The 19,877-nt window shown below is 42.7% G+C and overlaps 1 protein-coding gene across 3 annotated transcripts in view; it reads right to left on the bottom strand.

The window, feature by feature from the left end:
* ace2 (angiotensin I converting enzyme 2) overlaps positions 1–19,877 on the bottom strand; it is a 140,920-nt gene that overhangs the window by 42,647 nt on the left and 78,396 nt on the right. For all 3 annotated transcript variants that reach the window (XM_063051288.1, XM_063051286.1, XM_063051287.1), the window contains exons 9-11: positions 12,698–12,924; positions 6,664–6,808; positions 600–698 (exon numbers count right to left, since the gene is read on the bottom strand). In XM_063051288.1, coding sequence (XP_062907358.1) covers positions 600–698; positions 6,664–6,808; positions 12,698–12,924 — 471 coding nt within the window. The remainder of the gene's footprint in view (positions 1–599; positions 699–6,663; positions 6,809–12,697; positions 12,925–19,877) is intronic.

Raw genomic sequence — 19,877 nt, 5'->3', positions numbered from 1 at the left:
TACTTCATTTGCCAGTTGGTTGATTTGTGAAGTATCGTGTGCTTCTTGGAGTGCACACCAAGTACACATTAAACAAATATACGCACAGGCGTCTTCACTCTGTGGGCCACTTCTTCAGAATGAAGACCATCATCCTCGACCCGAGGGATAGCCATGACGACAACAACAATTTCAAAACAAGCATCCCAATTCCTGTGCTCAATACATTGATTTATGAAGATCAATATGTCAAGAGCTTTCTTTACAGTCCGAGCTACCAGCGGCACCATGTTCAAGGAATTGTGGATCTGCATTGCCAGACCCTTCTCTTGTGCAATCCTCAGTGCTCCACCACTCACCATGTAAGACGTGTCTCTAAGAATCCTCTCCAATAATTTGCCCACCACTGACAAAGACTCCCCGGTCTAGAATTGTCAGGATTACCCCTCTGTCATTCCTGAACACAGGAATAACATTTGCCACCCTCCAGTCCTGCGGCCAGCAAGGATGCATACAGCATTTGACCAAAATCTTTCACAACTCATTCAAAGACTGAAGTGCTATTCAAGGCTCAGTCTGTACCTGGTGCCTGTAAGAAGAGAGCAAGCAACCACACCCACCTTATGAAGGAGTAGTCATTGGCGATATGGAACAGTGCAGCTGGATCACAGTAGGTTTCATCATGGGGGAGGGGCTCCACAACACCAACAATCTCTCGTCTAAAGACAGGTGAAAAGAATTAACTTCTTCAGTGGAGTGAAAGACAGAGCTGTCCCAGAACAACACAGCACAGAAAGCCAGTTCACTTCCTCATACCCACAAAGGAGTTTTCCAATTAGCTCCGCTCTCCAGCCTTTTCCCTCCAGCCCTGTCCATTTTAACAATTTATTAAATTCCCCTTTGAACAGTTTGTTTTGAATTTTTTCCCACACTCTTTCAAATATTATATTGAGAATCTAATATTTTTATTTAGAATATAATGGTATTTATAAAATATACTTCTCTTTGATTGCCTCCATCCTATTGTCAGCCATACTGGTATTATATTTCATATTTTTTGTAACTGCATCATAATTATATTTGCTATATGTGTTGTGTGCTGTGTGTGCCTGTTCTGCAGCTTGGCCCTGGAGGAATGCTTTTTTATTTGGCTATATTCATGTGTATGGTTGCATGACAATTAAACTTGAACCTGGACACCAGGGTTTAACAGTCTGCCCAGGAAATTGTATTTCATTCTTATTCTCACCATGTTTGACTATCTCTCTCAAGCATCAGCCTTCTCTGCTCTACAGAAAACAATCACTCCATATGACTGTAACTGGACATAGTGCTCTAGCCAAGGATTACCCAATGCTACATAAGGCTTTAAAACAACTCATACATTTGTAGCCCCTACTTTTGTTCATAGATATGGGGAGCTGTTGCTTACAGGGTAGAAAATCGTGGCTTCAAGTTCCACTTTAGAGATCTGAGTATAAAAACCTGAGCTGTCACTCTACTGCAATACATCCCTCAGACGAGAGTCTCATCCCATGGTCCTTCTCTGAATATGACCTGTTGTGTGACAGTTGGTCAACATTGATCCCAGACCACACAGTCAAATGAGATAGTGTGACGAAAATATTCACTGGTGGATCGCTGTGGTTCTGGAACTTCCTGACCATCATTATATTGTTTGTGTAAATAACTATCATGGTTATCTCACTATACCATGCTGACTAATTCCATAAACACTGTACCTCAGTACTTGTGAATTATTCTGTGAAGATTTCACACTGATGTGAATGCTGCTGTAAACTCATCTTACTTTTAAAGCCTCAACACTCATTCTTTTTGTTTTAAGAGGCTTTTCGATGTCCTGTTATCTCAAAGGCTGGTGTTCTGGTACATCAAGTAATTACACACCTTACTAGAACATTATAATTTATTGGTATGGGAAATGAATACAAAGGTAAATTGTGCTTCACACAAGTAGAGGCACTGTCACATAGCTCCAGTGACACATGATTAGTCTTGACCTGAAGTACTGTCTGTGTGGAGTTTGCATGTTCTCCCCTTGTCTACATGGAATTCTCAAAAACGTATGGATGAGAATATTTAAGATGCTCATCAGTCTTCAATTCAAACCTGAGGTATGAACCATAGAACCATAGAAACTACAGCATAGAAACAGGCCCTTTGGCTCTTCTTGGCTGTGCCGAACCATTTTCTGCCTAGTCCCACTGACCTGCACACGGACCATATCCCTCCATACACCTCCCATCCATGTATCTGTCCAATTTATTCTTAAATGTTAAAAAAGAACCAGCATTTACCACCTCGTCTGGCAGCTCGTTCCATACTCCCACCACTCTCTGTGTGAAGAAGTCCCCCCAAATGTTCCCTTTAAACTTTCCCCCCCTCACCCTAAACCCATGTCCTCTGGTTTTTTTCTCCCCTTGCCTCAGTGGAAAAAGCCTGCTTGCATTCACTCTATCTATACCCATCATAATTTTATATACCTCTATCAAATCTCCCCTCATTCTTCTATGCTCCAGGGAATAAAGTCCTAACCTATTCAACCTTTCTCTGTAACTGAGTTTCTCAAGTCCCGGCAACATCCTTATAAACCTTCTCTGCACTCTTTCAACCTTATTTATATCCTTCCTGTAATTTGGTGACCAAAACTGAACACAATACTCCAGATTCGGCCTCACCAATGCCTTATACAACCTCATCATAACATTCCAGCTCTTATACTCAATACTTCGATTAATAAAGGCCAATGTACCAAAAGCTCTCTTTACAACCCTATCTACCTGTGTCAACACTTTTAGGGAATTTTGTATCTGTATTCCCAGATCCCTCTGTTCCACTGCACTCCTCAGTGCCTTACCATTAACCCTATATGTTCTACGTTGGTTTGTCCTTCCAACGTGCAATACCTCACACTTGTCAGTATTAAACTCCATCTGCCATTTTTCAGCCCATTTTTCCAGCTGGTCCAAGTCCCACTGTAGGCTCTGAAAACCTTCCTCACTGTCTACTACACCTCCAATCTTTGTATCATCAGCAAACTTGCTGATCCAATTTACCACATTATCATCCAGATCATTGATATAGATGACAAATAACAAGGGACCCAGCACTGATCCCTGTGGCACACCACTAGTCACAGGCCTCCACTCAGAGAAGCAATTCTCTACCACCACTCTCTGGCTTCTTCCATCGAGCCAATGTCTAATCCAATTTACCACCTCTCCATGTATACCTAGCAACTGAATTTTCCTAACTAACCTCCCATGCGGGACCTTGTCAAAGGCCTTACTGAAGTCCACGTAGACAATAGCCACTGCCTTCCCTTCATCCACTTTCCTGGTAACCTCCTCGAAAAACTCCAACAGATTCGTCAAACATGACCTACCATGCACAAAGCCATGTTGATTCTCCCTAATAAGCCCCTGTCTATCCAAATGCTTGTAGATTCTGTCTCTTAGTACTCCCTCCAATAAATTAGCTACTACTGACGTTAAGCTCACTGGCCTATAATTTCCCGGATTACTTTTCGATCCTTTTTTAAACAATGGAACAACATGAGCCACTACTCTCCAATCCTCCGGCACTTCACCCGTAGACAGCGACATTTTAAATATTTCTGCCAGGGCCCCCGCAATTTCAACACTAGTCTCCTTCAAGGTCCGAGGGAACACTCTGTCAGGTCCCGGGGATTTATCCACTTTAATTTTCCTCAAGACAGCAAGCACCTCCTCCTTTTTAGTCAGTACAGTTTCCATGATCTTGTTTCCCTCAATCCCATAGATTTCATGCCAGCTTCCTTAGTAAATACAGATGCAAAAAACCTATTTAAGATCTCCCCCATTTCCTTTGGTTCCACACAAAGCCGACCACTCTGATCTTCAAGAGGACCAATTTTATCCCTTACAATCCTTTTGCTCTTAATATACTTGTAAAAGCTCTTTGGATTATCCTTCACTTTGACTGCCAAGGCAACCTCATGTTTTCTTTTTGCCCTCCTGATTTCTTTCTTAAGTATTTTCTTGCACTTCTTATACTCCTCAAGCACCTGATTTACCCCCTGTTTCCTATACATTTCATACAACTCCCTCTTCTTCTTTATCAGAGTTGCAATATCCCTTGAGAACCAAGGTTCCTTATTCCTATTCAATTTGCCTTTAATCCTGACAGGAACATACAAACTCTGCACTCTCAAAATTTCCCCTTTGAAGGCTTCCCACCTACCAATCACATCTTTGCCAGAGAACAACCTGTCCCAATCCAGGCTTTTTAGATCCTTTCTCATTTCTTCAAATTTGGCCTTCTTCCAGTTCAGAACCTCAACCCTAGGACCAGATCTATCCTTGTCCATGATCAAATTGAAACTAATGGTGTTATGATCACTGGAACCAAAGTGCTCCCCTACACAGACTTCTGTCACTTGCCCTAATTCGTTTCCTAACAGGAGATCCAATATTGCATCCCCTCTAGTTGGTCCCTCTATATACTGATTTAGAAAACTTTCCTGAACACATTTTACAAACTCTGAACCATCTAGACCCCTAACAGTATGGGAGTCCCAATCAATGTATAGAAAATTAAAATCCCCTACCACCACAACTTTATGTTTCCTGCAGTTGCCTGCTATCTCTCTGCAGATTTGCTCTTCCAAGTCTCGTTGACTATTGGGTGGTCTGTAATACAATCCCACTAATGCGGCCATACCTTTCCTGTTTCTCAGCTCCACCCATAAGGACTCAGTAGACAAGCACTCTAATCTGTCCTGCCTGAGCACTGCTGTAATATTTTCCCGAACAAGCAATGCTACTCCCCCACCTTTTATTCCTCTGCCTCGATCACATCTGAAACATCAGAACCCTGGAATATTAAGCTGCCAGTCCTGCCCCTCCTGTAGCCAAGTTTCACTAATTGCTACAACATCATAATTCCACATGTCAATCCACGCCCTCAAATCATCCGCCTTCCCCGCAATACTCCTAGCATTGAAATATATACACCTCAGAAGATTTTTACCACCACTCACAACCTTTCTATCAGCGGATTTGCTTAAACTTTCAATATCATTTATTTTCACTCCAGCCACACTGTCAGCTCTGGCACTCTGGTTCCCATCCCCCTGCAAATCTAGTTTAAAGCCTCCCCAATAGCACTAACAAACCTCCCTGAAAGGATATTGGTCCCCCTGTGGTTCAAGTGTAACCTGTCTCTCTTGTACAGGTCCCACCTGCCCCAGAAGAGGTCCCAATGATCCTGAAATCTGAAACCCTGCCCCCTACACCAGTTCCTCAGCCACTTGTTCCTCCTCCAGAGCATCCTATTCCTACCCTCACTGGCACGTAGCACAGGTAGCAATCCTGAGATTACCACCTCGAGGTCCTGCTTTTCAACTTCCTACCAAGCTCTCTATACTCACTGTCCAGGACCTCTTCACTCTTCCTTGCTATGTCATTGGTACCGATGAGCACCACGACATCTGGCTGATCACCTTCCCACTTCAGAATGTCATGCAAGCGATCAGAGACATCCTTGACCTTGGCACCCAGGAGACAACAAACCATCCTGGATTCTCTGTCACGACCACAGATCCTCCTATCTGCACCTCTAACTATCGAGTCCCCTATCACTACCGCTCTCCTCTTTTTCCACCCTCCCTTCTGCACTGCAGAGCCAGACTCAGTGCCAGAGATCTAGCTGCTGCAGCTTGTCCCAGGTAAGTCATCCCCCCCAACAGTATCCAATGCGGTATACTTGTTGTTGAAGTGAATGGCCACAGGGGAACCCTGCTCTGTCTGCCCTTTCCTCTTCCCTCGCCTGACAGTGACTCAATTTCCTGTCCTCTGCTCCTTTGGCATAACTACCTCCCTGTAGCTACGATCTATAATCTCCTCATTCTCCCGAATGATCCGCAGGTCATCCAGCTCCTGCTCCAGTTCCCTAACACGGTTTGTCAGGAGCTGCAGCTGGATGCACTTCTTGCAGGTGTTGTTGTCAGGGACACCGGAGGGCTCCCTGACTTCCCACATCCTGCAAGAGGAGCATTCCAACATCCTGCCTGGCATTCTCTCTACTCTAAACAATCTGAACATAAAACTTACCAGAACCTACCCTGCCTCTTCCTGTTCTCGCTGAAGCCTGTTTGAGCCAAAGCCACCCCACTCTGACTCAGTCCACTCCGACGATGGCCGCTACAACGATGGCCGCTGTATATGGTGGTCTGCTTTTTAAACCTTGGCGCGCTATGTCACGCGCCTGCGCAGTGCAGACCCTTCTCCCCGAGCAGTTTTTGAAAGAAACACGACTTTTTCAACCCAATTACTTCTTCAGCTACTTGCTTCGACTGAAAACCAATGATGGGAATTCAGGGAGGATAAACTACAAAGAATATCAGTCGAGAAATATGTGAGCTGGCACAGATTCAGTGGGCCAAATGGCTTCCTTCTTTGTTATAAAGAGACATGGGGTATTGGATGTTTCAGTTATATGGAGTTATATTAGTGAGACCACATCTGGTGTACTGCCTACAGTATAGGTCTCTTTACTTAAGGAAAGATATTAATGCAGCTGAAGCATTCAGGAAGGGTCTAAGGACTGATGCTATTTATTTCAACCAGCAAACAAGAGGAATTCAAAAATCAGATTTAAATGTTGAATGGCGCTAGAACTTACTTCATTTCCCAGAACTTTTTCATCCACTGATCTTTGGGTATTTCTCCTCTGAATATTTTCCATCTCCATTGCTCCATCATGAAAGTGAAAGGCAAAGTGCCGACAATAGTCAGGGCTTGCCTCAGCAGGAAATTGATGTCAATTTCTACAGAAGAAGAGACCACAGATTTCACAGCTGTTACTTTACAACTATGTTCTGATTAATATCATAGAAATTGTTCATATTGCAGATAGTCTAATTTTTAAAAAAAACTAAAAACATGAAGGAGAATGAGGGATGATCTTATAGAGGTGTATAAAATAGATAAGGTGAGAGGACTCAGTCTTTTTTCCAGGGCCAAATCCACTACCGTCCGCTCAAAGGCATTGGTGTTCCCATACCAGGCCATAATGCAGCTGGCCAACACACTTTCTACCACATGTCTATAGAAGTTTGCCAAGGTTTTTGATGACATGCAGAATGTCCGCAGACTCCTGAGGAAGTAGAGGTACTGTCGTGCTTTCTTTGTAATTATATTTATATAATGGGTCCACGACAGGTCCTCAGAGATACTTACTGACCATCTCCACCTCTGATCCTCCACTGAGTACTGGCTCAAGGACCTCTGGTTTCCCTCTCCTGAAGTCTACAATCAGTTTCTTGATCTTATTGATACTGACTGAGAGGTTGTTGCTATTACACCACTGAGCCAAATTTTCAATCTCCCTTCTGTATGTTGACTCATCACCACCTTTGTTGCACCCCGTAGCAGTGGTGTCGTCAGCAAACTTGTATATGGTGTGGGAGCTGTATTTAGCCACACAGTCATAGGTGTAAACGAGGACTATGCACACAGCCCTGTGATGAACCTGTGCTGATAGAGATTGTGGAGGAGATGTTTTTATCAATCCAAAATGACTGGGGTCTACAAGTAAGGAAAGCCAGGATCCAATTGCACAAGGGGGTATTAAGGCCCAGGTCTTGGAGTTTACTGATTAGTTTCGAGGGGATAATGGTATTAAATACTGAGATGTAATTGATAAAGAGCAACTTTGCTGCCCAGATGTTCCAGGGTTGAGTGAAGAGTCAATGAGTTGGCATCTGCTGTGGACCTGCTCCTTCCATAGGTAAGTTGGAGCAGATCCAAGTCACCACTCAAACAGTAGTTAATCTTGTGGAATCTTACAGTTAAATCTGAGAGACACACTTCACTTTCCTGGGGAGATCTCTTCATTGCAAAGTGACTGAAGTCACATTGGTGACAAGATCAAGTGTTATGGAAATATATGGGGATGGAAAATGGAAATGTCCCTTTGTCTCCCACAGAAATATTGAAGTCAACACTGATTTGCGTACTTTGACTATTTCAGGGAAACTGTGTGGGATATTTTTGTGTTGTCAGGCCATGTTTAACTTTTGCCCACTAACAGTATCCTCTTAACATCAACTGGACAGATTGTCCTTCAAGACAGCTGTTGGTAGCTAAGTACCTGAAGAGTATAGAAACGATTTATGAGGATGTTACCAGGATCTGAAAAATTGTCCTGTTGGGAGAGGCTGGGCACACTAGGACTTTATTCCTTGGAGTTTAGGACACTGAGGGATGATATTATGGAGGTGTATAAAATCTGCGGGGGGGGGCAGCATTGATAGAGCGAGGCAGGGAAAGGCAGTCAGAAACTAGTGGCCAGAGTTTTAAGGTAAGGGGAGCAAGATTTAAAAGGGACCTGAGGGGCATCTTTTTCAGTCAGTGGTTAATCTGCATGTATAAAGAGTTGCCAAATTGATGCAAGTAACATTATAAAATTTAAAAGACATTTGGACAGGCATGTGAATAGGAAAGGTTGTGAGGTATGTAGGTCAAACACAAGCCAGCAGGACCAGCTTTCATGGCTGTGTAGAGCCAGAGATCCTGTATGACTCTATTGAAGGAAACAATGTTAAATGGTGAATTGACTCCATCAAAACAAAAGCAATTCTCAGTTAAATCCTTCTGGTATTTTAATTTTGGGTATATAACCGGTGTTATTTAATCAGATGTCTGATTTTCATTCTCATTGTCTGCAGTAAGAAATCTGGTTGAATATATGCTGAGCATTTTAATAATAAGCCAACATCTTCAGAAGTTCAGAACAACTTCAGAAGTTTTCGGATAACTCTGCCACAGTTGGATGCATCAGCAAGGGAGATGAGGTTGAGTACAGGTCTACGGTAGGAAACTTTGTCACATGGTGTGAGCAGAATTATCTGCAGCTTAATGTGAAAAAGACTAAGGAGCTGGTGGTAGACCTGAGGAGAGCTAAGGTACCGGTGACCCCTGTTTCCATCCAGGGGGTCAGTGTTGAAATGGTGGAGGAGTACAAATACCTGGGGATACGAATTGACAATAAACTGGACTGGTCTGAGAACACTGAGGCTGTCTACAAGAAGGGTCAGAGCCGTCTCTATTTCCTGAGGAGACTGAGGTCCTTTAACATCTGCCGGACGATGCTGAGGATGTTCTACGAGTTTGTGGTGGCCAGTGCTATCATGTTTGCTGTTGTGTGCTGGGGCAGCAGGCTGAGGGTAGCAGACACCAACAGAATCAACAGACTCATTCGTAAGGCCAGTGATGTTGAGGGGATGGAACTGGACTGTCTGACGGTGGTGTCTGAAAAGAGGATGCTGTCTAAGTTGCATGCCATCTTGGTCAATGTCTCCCATCCACTACATAATGTACTGAATGGGCACAGGAGTACATTCAGCCAGAGACTCAATCCTCCGAGATGCAGCACAGAACACCATAGGAAGTCATTCCTGCCTGTGGCCATCAAACTTTACAACTCCTCCCTTGGAGGGTCAGACATCCTGAGCCAATAGGCTGGTCCTGGACTAATTTCATAATTTACTGACATAATTTACATATTACTATTTAACTATTTATGGTTCTATTACTATTTATTATTTATGGTGCAACTGTAACGAAAACCAATTTCCCCTGGGATCAATAAAGTATGACTATGACTATGACTACACCCCTATTTTGGGTCGATTGCTAGGGTGGGAGTGGGTCAGTTACACTGACGTCATTATTTCGCTTGGGAATAATAAAACCAGAAGGCCATAATCCAGTCAGCCCATTTTTCTCCACCATTCAATCATGGCTGATTTATTTTTCCTCTCAACCCCATAACCTTAGCACCCTTACTAATCAAAAACTTATCAACATCTTCTTTAAATTTATCCAATGACTTGGCCTCCAGAGTCGATTGCCAGTGAATTCCACAGATTTGCCACCCTCTGACTAAAGAAATTCCTCTTTATCTCTGTTCTAAAGGGACATCCTCCTAATGTGTGGCTGTGCCTACTGGCCCTAGGCTCTCCCATTATTGGATACATTCTCTTCACATCCACTCTCTCTCGGCCCTACAATATTTGGTAGGTTTCGATTAAATCCACATCACCTATTGTTCTAAACTCCAGTGAGTACAGGCCCAGAACATCAAATGCTCCTCATACGTTAAGCCTTTCATTCCCAGAATAATCCTCTGAACACTCTCCAATGGCAGTACATCTTTCTTAGATAAGGGTGCTAAAACTGCTCACAATACTCTGCACGTGGACTAATCAATGCCTTATGAAGCTTCAGCATTTTCATCAATGGTAAGAATAAAAATGGGAAAGGGAATAGGAATGGGAATGGAATCGGAATGAGAAGAATCCACATTATGATATTAACTCCACTTTAAGAAGTTAGCCATTGAAGTCAGAGATGAGGAATAATTTCTTCATTCTACAAGGAATGAACCTTTGACATTCTCTGTCTAAGTAAGCTGTTGAGGCTCAGTCTCTGAGTATTTTCTGGAATTAGTGACTCAAGTTCAGCAGACTTTTGAGTATTGTAGGAATCAGAGGATGTGGGCTGGGTGTAGGAAAGATCTGAATAAGACATATACAACATTGAAATTTTTGAACAGCAGTGGAAAAAACAGCAAAATGATTCTTAACACCTATCAATAAGAATTCCTTAGTCAGAAGGTTGATCCAAGTTAGACATTCCTTTGTCAGCTTTGTCAGATAATATCCTTGATCAAGGCACTGACAAAAGGGAGCTACATGAATTGCCCTGATTTCTTCTCGCTCCTTTCCATCAAGCAGAAGATAGAAAAGCTTGAGAACAGGTACCACCAGACTGAAGGACACCTTATGTTCTGCTGTTATCAAACTCACGAGCTTCCGGAGGATTGGAGGGTTGCAGATGTTGTTCCTTTATTCAAGAAAGGGAGTAGAGATAACCCAGGAAATTATAGTCTTACATCAGCGGTTGGTAAGTTGATGGAGAAGATCCTGAGAGGCAAGATTTATGAACATTTGGAGAGGTATAATATGATTAGAAATAGTCAGCATGGGTTTGTCAAAGGTAGGTCGTGCCTTACGAGCCTGATTGAATTTTTTGAGGATGTGACTAAACACACTGATGAAGGAAGAGCAGTAGATGTAGTGTATATGGATTTCAGCACGGCATTTGATAAGGTACCCCATACAAGGCTTATTGAGAAAGGAAGGAGGCATGGGATCCAAGGGGACATTGCTTTGTGGATCCAGAACTTGTCTGCCCACAGAAGGCAGAGTGTTTGTAAACGGGTCATATTCTGCATGGAGGTCGGTCACCAGTGGTGCGCCTCAGGGATCTGTTCTGGGACCCCTACTCTTCGTGATTTCTATAAATGACCTGGATGAGGAAGTGGAGGGATGGGTTAGTAAGTTTGCTGATGATACAAAGGTTGGAGGTGTTGTGGATAGTATGGAGAGCTGTCAGAGGTTACAGAGGGATATTGATAGGATGCAAAACTGGGCTGAGAAGTGGCAGATGAGTGCAACTCAGATACGTGTGAAGTGGTTTGTTTTGGTAGGTCAAATATGATGGGAGAACATATTATTAATGGTAAGACTCTTGGCAGTGTGGAGGATCCGAGGGATCTTGGGGTCCGAGTCCAGAGGACGCTCAAAGCAGCTGCTCAGGTTGACTCTGTTGTTAAGAAGGCGTACGGTGTATTGGCCTTCAATAACCATGGGATTGAATTTAGGAGCTAAAAGGTAATGTTGCAGCTATATAGTACCCTCGTCAGACCCCACTTGGAGTACTGTGCTCAGTTCTGGTCGCCTCACCAGAATGTGGAAGGACGTGGAAGCCATAGAAAGGGTGCAGAGGAGATTTACAAGGATGTTGCCTGGATTGGGGTGCATGCCTTATGAGAATAGGTTGAGTGAACTTGGCCTTTTCTCCTTGGAACGACGGAGGATGAGAGGTGACCTGATAGAGGTGTATAAGATGATGAGAGGCATTGATCGTGTGGATAGTCAGAGGCTTTTTCCCAGGGCTGGAATGGTTGTCACAAGAGGACACAGGTTTAAGGTGCTGGGGAGTAGGTACAGAGGAGATGTCAGGGGTAAGTTTTTTACTCAGAGAGTGGTGAGTGCGTGGAATGGGCGGCCGGCAATAGTGGTGGAGGCGGATATGATAGGGTCTTTTAAGAGACTTTTGGATAGGTACATGGAGCTTAGAAAAACTGAGGGCTGTAGGTAAGCCTAGTAATTTCTAAGGTAGGGACATGTTCGGCACAACTTTGTGGGCAGAAGGGCCTGTATTGTGCTGTAGGTTTTCGATGTTCTATGTTCTATGAGCAAACAAGCCAAAGGGGGACTCTTGATGTCTCAGTCAACCTTGTCATGGTCCTTGTATCTTATTTGTCTTCTTGCACTGTATTTTCTCTAACTCTAAGACTATATTTTAAACTTACTGTTTTTCTTTTGTACTACCTCAATGTACTTATGTATGGAATAGCATGCAAACAAAAGCTTTTCACTCTCTCTGACAATAAAAAATGATTTACCAATTATTATTTGCATCCCAGTAATATTCTTAGAGTAGGTTAAGAGGTTGGTAAAACATTGTGGGCCGAAGGGCCTGTAGTGTGCTGAAGTGTTCTATGTTCCAATATTCATTTCAACTATAAAATTACCGAGGCTGGAATTCAACATCTGGATGTAACTTTATAAAGAGCTGGTACATACCTTTATTTTCAATAAAAGAGTCCGAAAGAAGGCCCAGAGATTTCAGGTGCTTTGGGGTGGCTGCAGAGAGTGACATGATCTCACCAACAGCCTCATGGAAACCCTCATTGGCTCCGTTTCGGAATAAGTATGGTTGGTTCGCATACTCCATGTCGTATTGAATATGTCCCATTTCATGGTGGACAGTTAGGAAGTCTTCCATGTTAACCTTAGTGCACATTTTAATCCTGGATTTAAAACAAGGTTACGTATTTAGATTTTAGGCTTACATTCCTCTCTCCATTTCCTTTCATAATGGGACAATTCCTATTTGATTCCGCTGCTGGGCTCCAGCTTATATACACCACTGTCAAGCAGCTAATAAGCTCATTTTTGACAGAAAGAGTTTATAATAGAAACCAAGAAGCAAAAACTTGAGGATGCTGGAAATCAGAGAGAAAAACAAAAAATGATAGAAATACTCAGCATTCAAGCAGCATCTGTAGAAAGAGAGAAATAGGGTTAATATTAGTTTATTTTGTGCTCTCTATTGTTTAATGTTCTATGTTAAGGTGAGTAGAAATGGAACCATGCGTATGTGGTTGGACAGGGTGAGAGGCCCTGAGGTTTTCTTTGAACCTTTGAACCTCCTATGACCTTGTATCACAATATCTCTCTGACCTCTCGGATTAGGCAGCATCTGTCGTTAAAGACCCCATCATCTAGGACACACTGCCATCAGAGAGGAGGTACAGGAGCCTGAAGACACACACTGAACGCTTCGCTTCGGGAACATCTTTTTCTCCTCTGCCATCAGATTTCCGAACTGACAATCAACCCATGTACACTACCTCACTATTTTATTTTGTTCTCTTTTTCTCCTACTTATTTAATTTATTATATGTATATATATTTTATATTTCTTACTGTAATTTATGAATTTTTATTATGCAAAGCACAGTACTACTGCCACAAAACAACAAATTTCACAGCATACAGTCTGCCAGAGTGATATTCATCCTGATCTGATTACAAGCCTTTAAGGCGGCTGACTTCCTCCCTTTCTATCCTCCTGGCTGTGTTATTATGTGCACATAGTAAAAAATTTCAATTCCCAAAAGGCAATGCAAGCGGTTTACCCGGAACCAGAAGTTACAATGGTGACCGAGTGTGCACATGCAGTGTTGAGCATAGGTTCAGTAGTAAAATGTTCCAATGTAAACCCACGCCAAGTTTGTCTTTATTAAGAACAAACGTAACATGGAGTCAGGAGTCTGCGTCAGGTCTAAATAAAGAGAGTAAGTGAATACCGTGTGCAACTGAGAAAGAGAGTGTGATTACAAAGGTGCAAGCAGCAAGTGATCGAAAGTAGCTGGCCAGCGAGAAGAGAGAGGACGTTGTTCTCAAATTTCAGCAAGAGAGATTCAGGTGTTTCAGGTGAAAGACTGAGAATTCCCATCATGGATAATCTAAGTCCTCCCACACCTATGCAGTTTATCGGCATCCTAGCTGATAACTAGAAACACTTCAAACAGCAATTCAGCATATACTTGAAGTCTAGTGAAGTGGAGGGAACTGATGAAAAACTGAAAGCGTCAATTTTTCTGCATATAATTGGTGAAGTTGTTTTGAACATCTACAACAGCTTTCAGATTGATGAGAGCTATGGAGCCATGAGGGAGGAGCTGGCCAAAGTTGACTGGAAAGATACCCTAGCAGGGATGACAGTGGAACAACAATGGCAAGTATTTCTGGGAATAATACAGAAGGTGCAGGATCAGTTCATTCCAAAGAGGAAGAAAGATTCTAAGGGGAGTAAGGGGCGACCGTGGCTGACAAGGGAAGTCAAGGATAGTATAAAAATAAAAGAGAAGAAGTATAACATAGCAAAGATGGGCAGGAAGCCAGAGGATTGGGAAACTTTTAAAGAGCAACAGAGAATAATTAAAAAGGCAATACGGAGAGAAAAGATGAGATACGAAGGCAAGCTAGCCAAGAATATGAAGGAGGATAGTAAAAGCTTCTTTAGGTATGTGAAGAGGAAAAAAATTAGTTAAGACCAAAGTTGGGCCCTTGAAGACAGAAACGGGTGAATTTATTATGGGGAACAAGGAAATGGCAGATGAGTTGAACAGGTACTTTGGATCTGTCTTCACTAGGGAAGACACAAACAATCTCCCAGATGTATTAGTGGCCGGAGGACCTAGGGTAATGGAGGAACTGAAGGAGATTCGCATTAGGCAGAAAATGGTGTTGGATAGACTGATGGGACTGAATCTGATAAATGCCCAGGACCTGATGGTCTGCACCCCAGGGTACTTAAGGAGGTGGCTCTAGAAATCGTGGATGCATTGGTAATTATTTTCCAATGCTCTATAGATTCAGGATCAGTTCCTGAGGACTGGAGGGTAGCTAATGTTATCCCACTTTTTAAGAAAGGAGGGAGAGAGAAAACAGGGAATTATAGACCAGTTAGCCTGGCATCAGTCGTGGGGAAGATGCTGGACTCAATGAAATAGCGGCACATTTGGATAACAGTAACAGGATCGGTCCGAGTCAGCATGGATTTACGAAGGGGAACTCATGCTTGACTAATCTTCTGGAATTTTTTGAGGATGTATCTATGAAAATGGACAAGGGAGAGCCAGTGGATGTAGTGTACCTGGACTTTCAGAAAGCCTATGATAAGATCCCACGTAGGAGATTAGTGAGTAAAATTACAGCACATGGTATTGGGGGTAAGGTACTGACATGGATAGAAAATTGGTTGGCAGACAGGAAACAAGGAGTAGGGATTAACGGGTCCTTTCAGAATGGCAGGTGGTGACTAATGGGGTACCACAAGGCTCGGTGCTGGGACCACAACTATTTACAATATACATTAATGATTTAGATGAAGGGATTAAAAGTAACATTAGCAAATTTGCAAATGACACAAAGCTGGGTGGCAGTGTGAAGTGTGCAGAGGATGTTGAGATAATGCAGGATGACTTGGACAGGTTGGGTGAGTGGGCAGATGCATGGCAGATGCAGTTCAATGTGGATAAATGTGAGGTTATCCACTTTGGTGGCAAGAGCAGGAAGGCAGATTACTATCTGAATGGTGTCAAGTTAGGAAAAGGGGAGGTACAACGAGATCTAGGTGTCCTTGTTCATCAGTCACTGAAAGTAAGCATGCAGGTACAGCAGGCAGTGAAGAAATCTAATGGCATGTTGGCCTTCATAACAAGGCGATTTGAGTATAGGAACAAAGAGGTCCTTCTGCAGTTGTACAGGGTCCTGGTGAGACCACACCTGGAGTATTGTGTACAGTTTTGGTCTCCAAATTTGAGGAAGGACATCCTTGCTATTGGGGGAGTGCAGCGGAGGTTCACGAGGTTAATTCCCGAGATGGCGGGACTGTCATATGTTGAAAGATTGGAGCAAATGGGCTTGTATATACTGGAATTTAGAAGGATGAGAGGGGATTTGATTGAAACATATAAGATTATTTAGGGATTGGACACGCTAGAGGCAGGAAACATGTTCCCAATGTTGAGGGAGTCCAGAACCAGAGGCCACAATTTGAGAATAAGGGGTAGGCCATTTAGAACGGAGTTGAGGAAAAACTTTTTCACCCAGAGAGTTGTGGATCTGTGGAATGCTTTGCCTCAGAAGGCAGTGGAGGCCAATTCTCTGGATGCTTTCAAGAAAGAGCTAGATAGGGCTCTTAATGATAGTGGAGTCAAGGGATATGGGGAGAAGGCAGGAACGGGGTACTGATTGTGGATGATCAGCCTGATCACAGTGAATGGCGGTGCTGGTTCGAAGGGCCGAATGGCCTACTCCTGCACCCATTGTCTATTTTCTATTGTCTATTGAGAGAGCTTTTACATTGGACACAGATGACAAAATTTGAGGAGTATTTTGTCCCGAGTAAAAACATCACGTTTGAGAGATATAAGTTATTTTCTGTGACCGAAAATGAGGTGTTAGCCTTGACCAATACTTAGCCGAGCTTCACACACTGAGTAGGTCCTGTGAGTTTGGAGATTTGAGAAACTTACTAGTTAGAGACAGAATGGTTTGGGGAATTCCAGATAATGGACTCAGAGGGAGACTATTGCATGAGAAAGACTGGACACTGGAAAAAGGCTGTGAATTAGTCAGCTCCATCATGGGTACTAGCCTCTAGTATCCAAGACGCTTTCAAGGAGTGGTGCCTCAGAAAGGTGGCATCCATCGTTAAGAATACCCACCACCCAGGACATGCCCTCTTCTCATTGATACCATCAGAAAGGAGGTACAGAAGCCTGAAGGCACACACTCAGTGATTTAGGAACAGCTACACTGGAGAGAATGTTCCAGTAAAAGGGGGGGCTGTATGTTTGTGTAGAAAAAGAATTTCAGAATATATATTGTATACATTTTTCTGACATCAAATGTACCTATTGAAACCTAGTGAGCTTCTTTCTCTCTGCCATCCGATTTCTAAATGGACATTGAACCCACGAACACTACCTCTCTACTTTTTTATTTCTGATTTTCACTGCTTATTTTAATTTAACTATTTAAGATACATACTTTAATTCAGTTTATTTTCTATATAGCTGTTACATGCCTCAAGGAGATCTGTGATTTTTTTTTGTGAGAATGATGTAATGGTCTTTGCAAGATACAATATTATTGGACTGGAAATTTTTGGCTAGATGTGCTGATTTACTCAATTCCAGCAGTAGAAGGAAGAGTGAAGACTTTATTGAAGTACTGGACCGAAGGATTGAGAGGAGTCGGCATCGGTCGGCAGTTTAATAAAGGCTCGACCTCATTGAGTCTTCATTGAAGAGGTAATGACCTGCATCGAGATAACTCTTGCCAAAAGGAGCAAAGAGTTCATGCAAAGGTTTGCTCTCTCTAAAAGAAATTAAGGTCAGTTGTTTTAAACTGTTTATTTACTGCATCGTGAATCCTTTGGCTAGAACCAGCAGGAAAGTCGCTCCTATGAAGAAATCCTTCTCCAGAGACGTCTCTCCCAATTGAACGTATAAATCTGTTGGACTTTCAAATTTACCATTTTAAGAACTATATCTGACTTCATCGCTTTAAGAATTGTTTTCACATTTAGCGCTTTAAGAACCAGTGCCAAGTGACGATTTGTTGAACAGCTGCATATCGGTTAACTTCCAGTTAAAGTTTTCGTTTGTTTTTTTTTATTGTTTATCCATGTTTAATAAATGTTTGGTTGCTTTTATATAACCTGTCTCGATTGATATTCATTGTTGCCATTTACGTAACATAATCTGTGGAGACTCGTCCGGGATGCGAGAAAACCTGAGGTATTGGAGATTGCTAGGAAGTTGGATATTGAAGGAATTACAAGGAATTCCACCAAGGCTTTTACACAAAGAAAAATCGCCGAGCATTATATTACTTTGAATTTCTTTGATGAGGAGATAAGTTTCCAATGAGTAATCTGGAAATGCAGTTACATCTTGAACAAATAAAGTTAAGGCAATTAGAAGCTGATTTGGAAAAGAGTCGGTTAGAAGCTGTAAATAAACAGAAGGAATTCGAGGCTAGGGAGGCTATTAAAAAAAGGGAATTTGAAGAAAGAGAAGCTGAAAACCAGAGGAAATTTGAGCTAGAGATGCAGAAATTAAAGTCTGGGAATCAGTCTTCTGGTTCTACGAAACAGTTTATTGCTAGTTGTGAGATTATTTTGGCTCCTCCATTTAATGAAGCTGAAGTGGACAAATATTTCCAGCATTTTGAAACTATGGCTCTGAGTTTAAAGTGGCCAAAAGACCAACGGCCAGTGATGTTACAAAGTGTAATTAAAGGCAAGGCACAACAAGTTTATACAGCTTTAGATGCTGAGCAAGCACTGAATCATGATATTGTTAAGCAGCATATATTAATGCAATAAAAATGCAATCTTTCGTAAACAATAGACGTCTAGGGTCCGATAATCAACACATATTCGTACATTCCCATTCTTCTTCCTCACGACCACTACAGGTGACTCATCAGGACTTCTCGACTCTGTGATAATTCCAGTTTCCTTCATTTTCAGCAGGATATGGCAAACATCTTCAACCTCTGCTGGTGTTAACCATTGAGAACTCTCTCAGAAAAGGTGTCCTCTATCACTTTAATAGTGTGGCAAGAACTTTTGGAAAAATCACCATCCAACTCGTCAGTAGAAAAGACATCTTTGAGCTTCAACATCTTCTCAGTTAGTCTCTGCTTCCATTCCCTGGGTAGAATTTGAATGACTGCTGTTAACTTTCCCAATCCGGAAGACTGTCTGTCCTGGTCTTCTCACTAGAAAACTAGAGATTACCATCTCAGTGAAACGATGCACTATTGGCATCTCCCATCTAATTTAACATCTCTCTCCAAGGTATTCCTGACTACTACTGCCATCCTGTTCATGTGCACAGCCGAAGCTTTCTGCAGATCAGGTCTCATCAGCACTCCAGCAAGTAAGTGTGACTCTTCTTCATGATCCTCCAGATCATCCACCAGGAGGGCCTCAGCTTCAGGCATTCTGGGGAATTTAGGGCTTCCTGCCACTCTAGCTACTTCCCTAGGCTGTAGCATGTCGGGTTTGGACTGGGTATGCCACATAGTTCCTCATTTATGCTCATCATCCTGCTTAGGATGAACTTGCACCTTCTCAAAAGCAGCTCTGAACAGGGGCAGGGTTTTCAAAAAAATTCTTCCCTCTCTTTCTGTATGCTCCCATAAGCCTTCTCACAATGGAAGCACTTGTTCCCACAAGAATGGAAGCTTCCCCTTTTTCATCTGGATCCGGACAGACCAACACTAATGTATCAACGGTCTCAGCTACTCTAAGATCTGCTTCTGAAAACTCCAGCTTCAATGACAAGTAACCATCCTATGTGTAATCATCAGCACTAAGGCCCCGAATTGATGTTGATGTGGATAGAGAATTGGTTGGCAGACAGGAAGCAAAGAGTGGGGATAAATGGGACCTTTTCAGAATGGCAGGCAGTGACTAGTGGGGTACCACAAGGCTCAGTGCTGGGACCCCAGTTGTTTACAATATATATTAATGACTTGGATGAGGGAATTAAATGCAGCATCTCCAAGTTTGTGGATGACACAAAGCTGGGTGGCAGTGTTAGCTGTGAGGAGGATGCTAAGAGGATGCAGAGTGACTTGGATAGGTTAGGTGAGTGGGCAAATTCATGGCAGA

Source organism: Mobula hypostoma, chromosome 6 (genome assembly GCF_963921235.1).
Source record: "Mobula hypostoma chromosome 6, sMobHyp1.1, whole genome shotgun sequence".
NCBI classification, from domain to species: Eukaryota; Metazoa; Chordata; class Chondrichthyes; order Myliobatiformes; family Myliobatidae; genus Mobula; species Mobula hypostoma.
The sequence above is the reverse complement of the archived record's forward strand: the minus strand, read 5'-3'. Positions and strand labels throughout refer to the sequence as shown.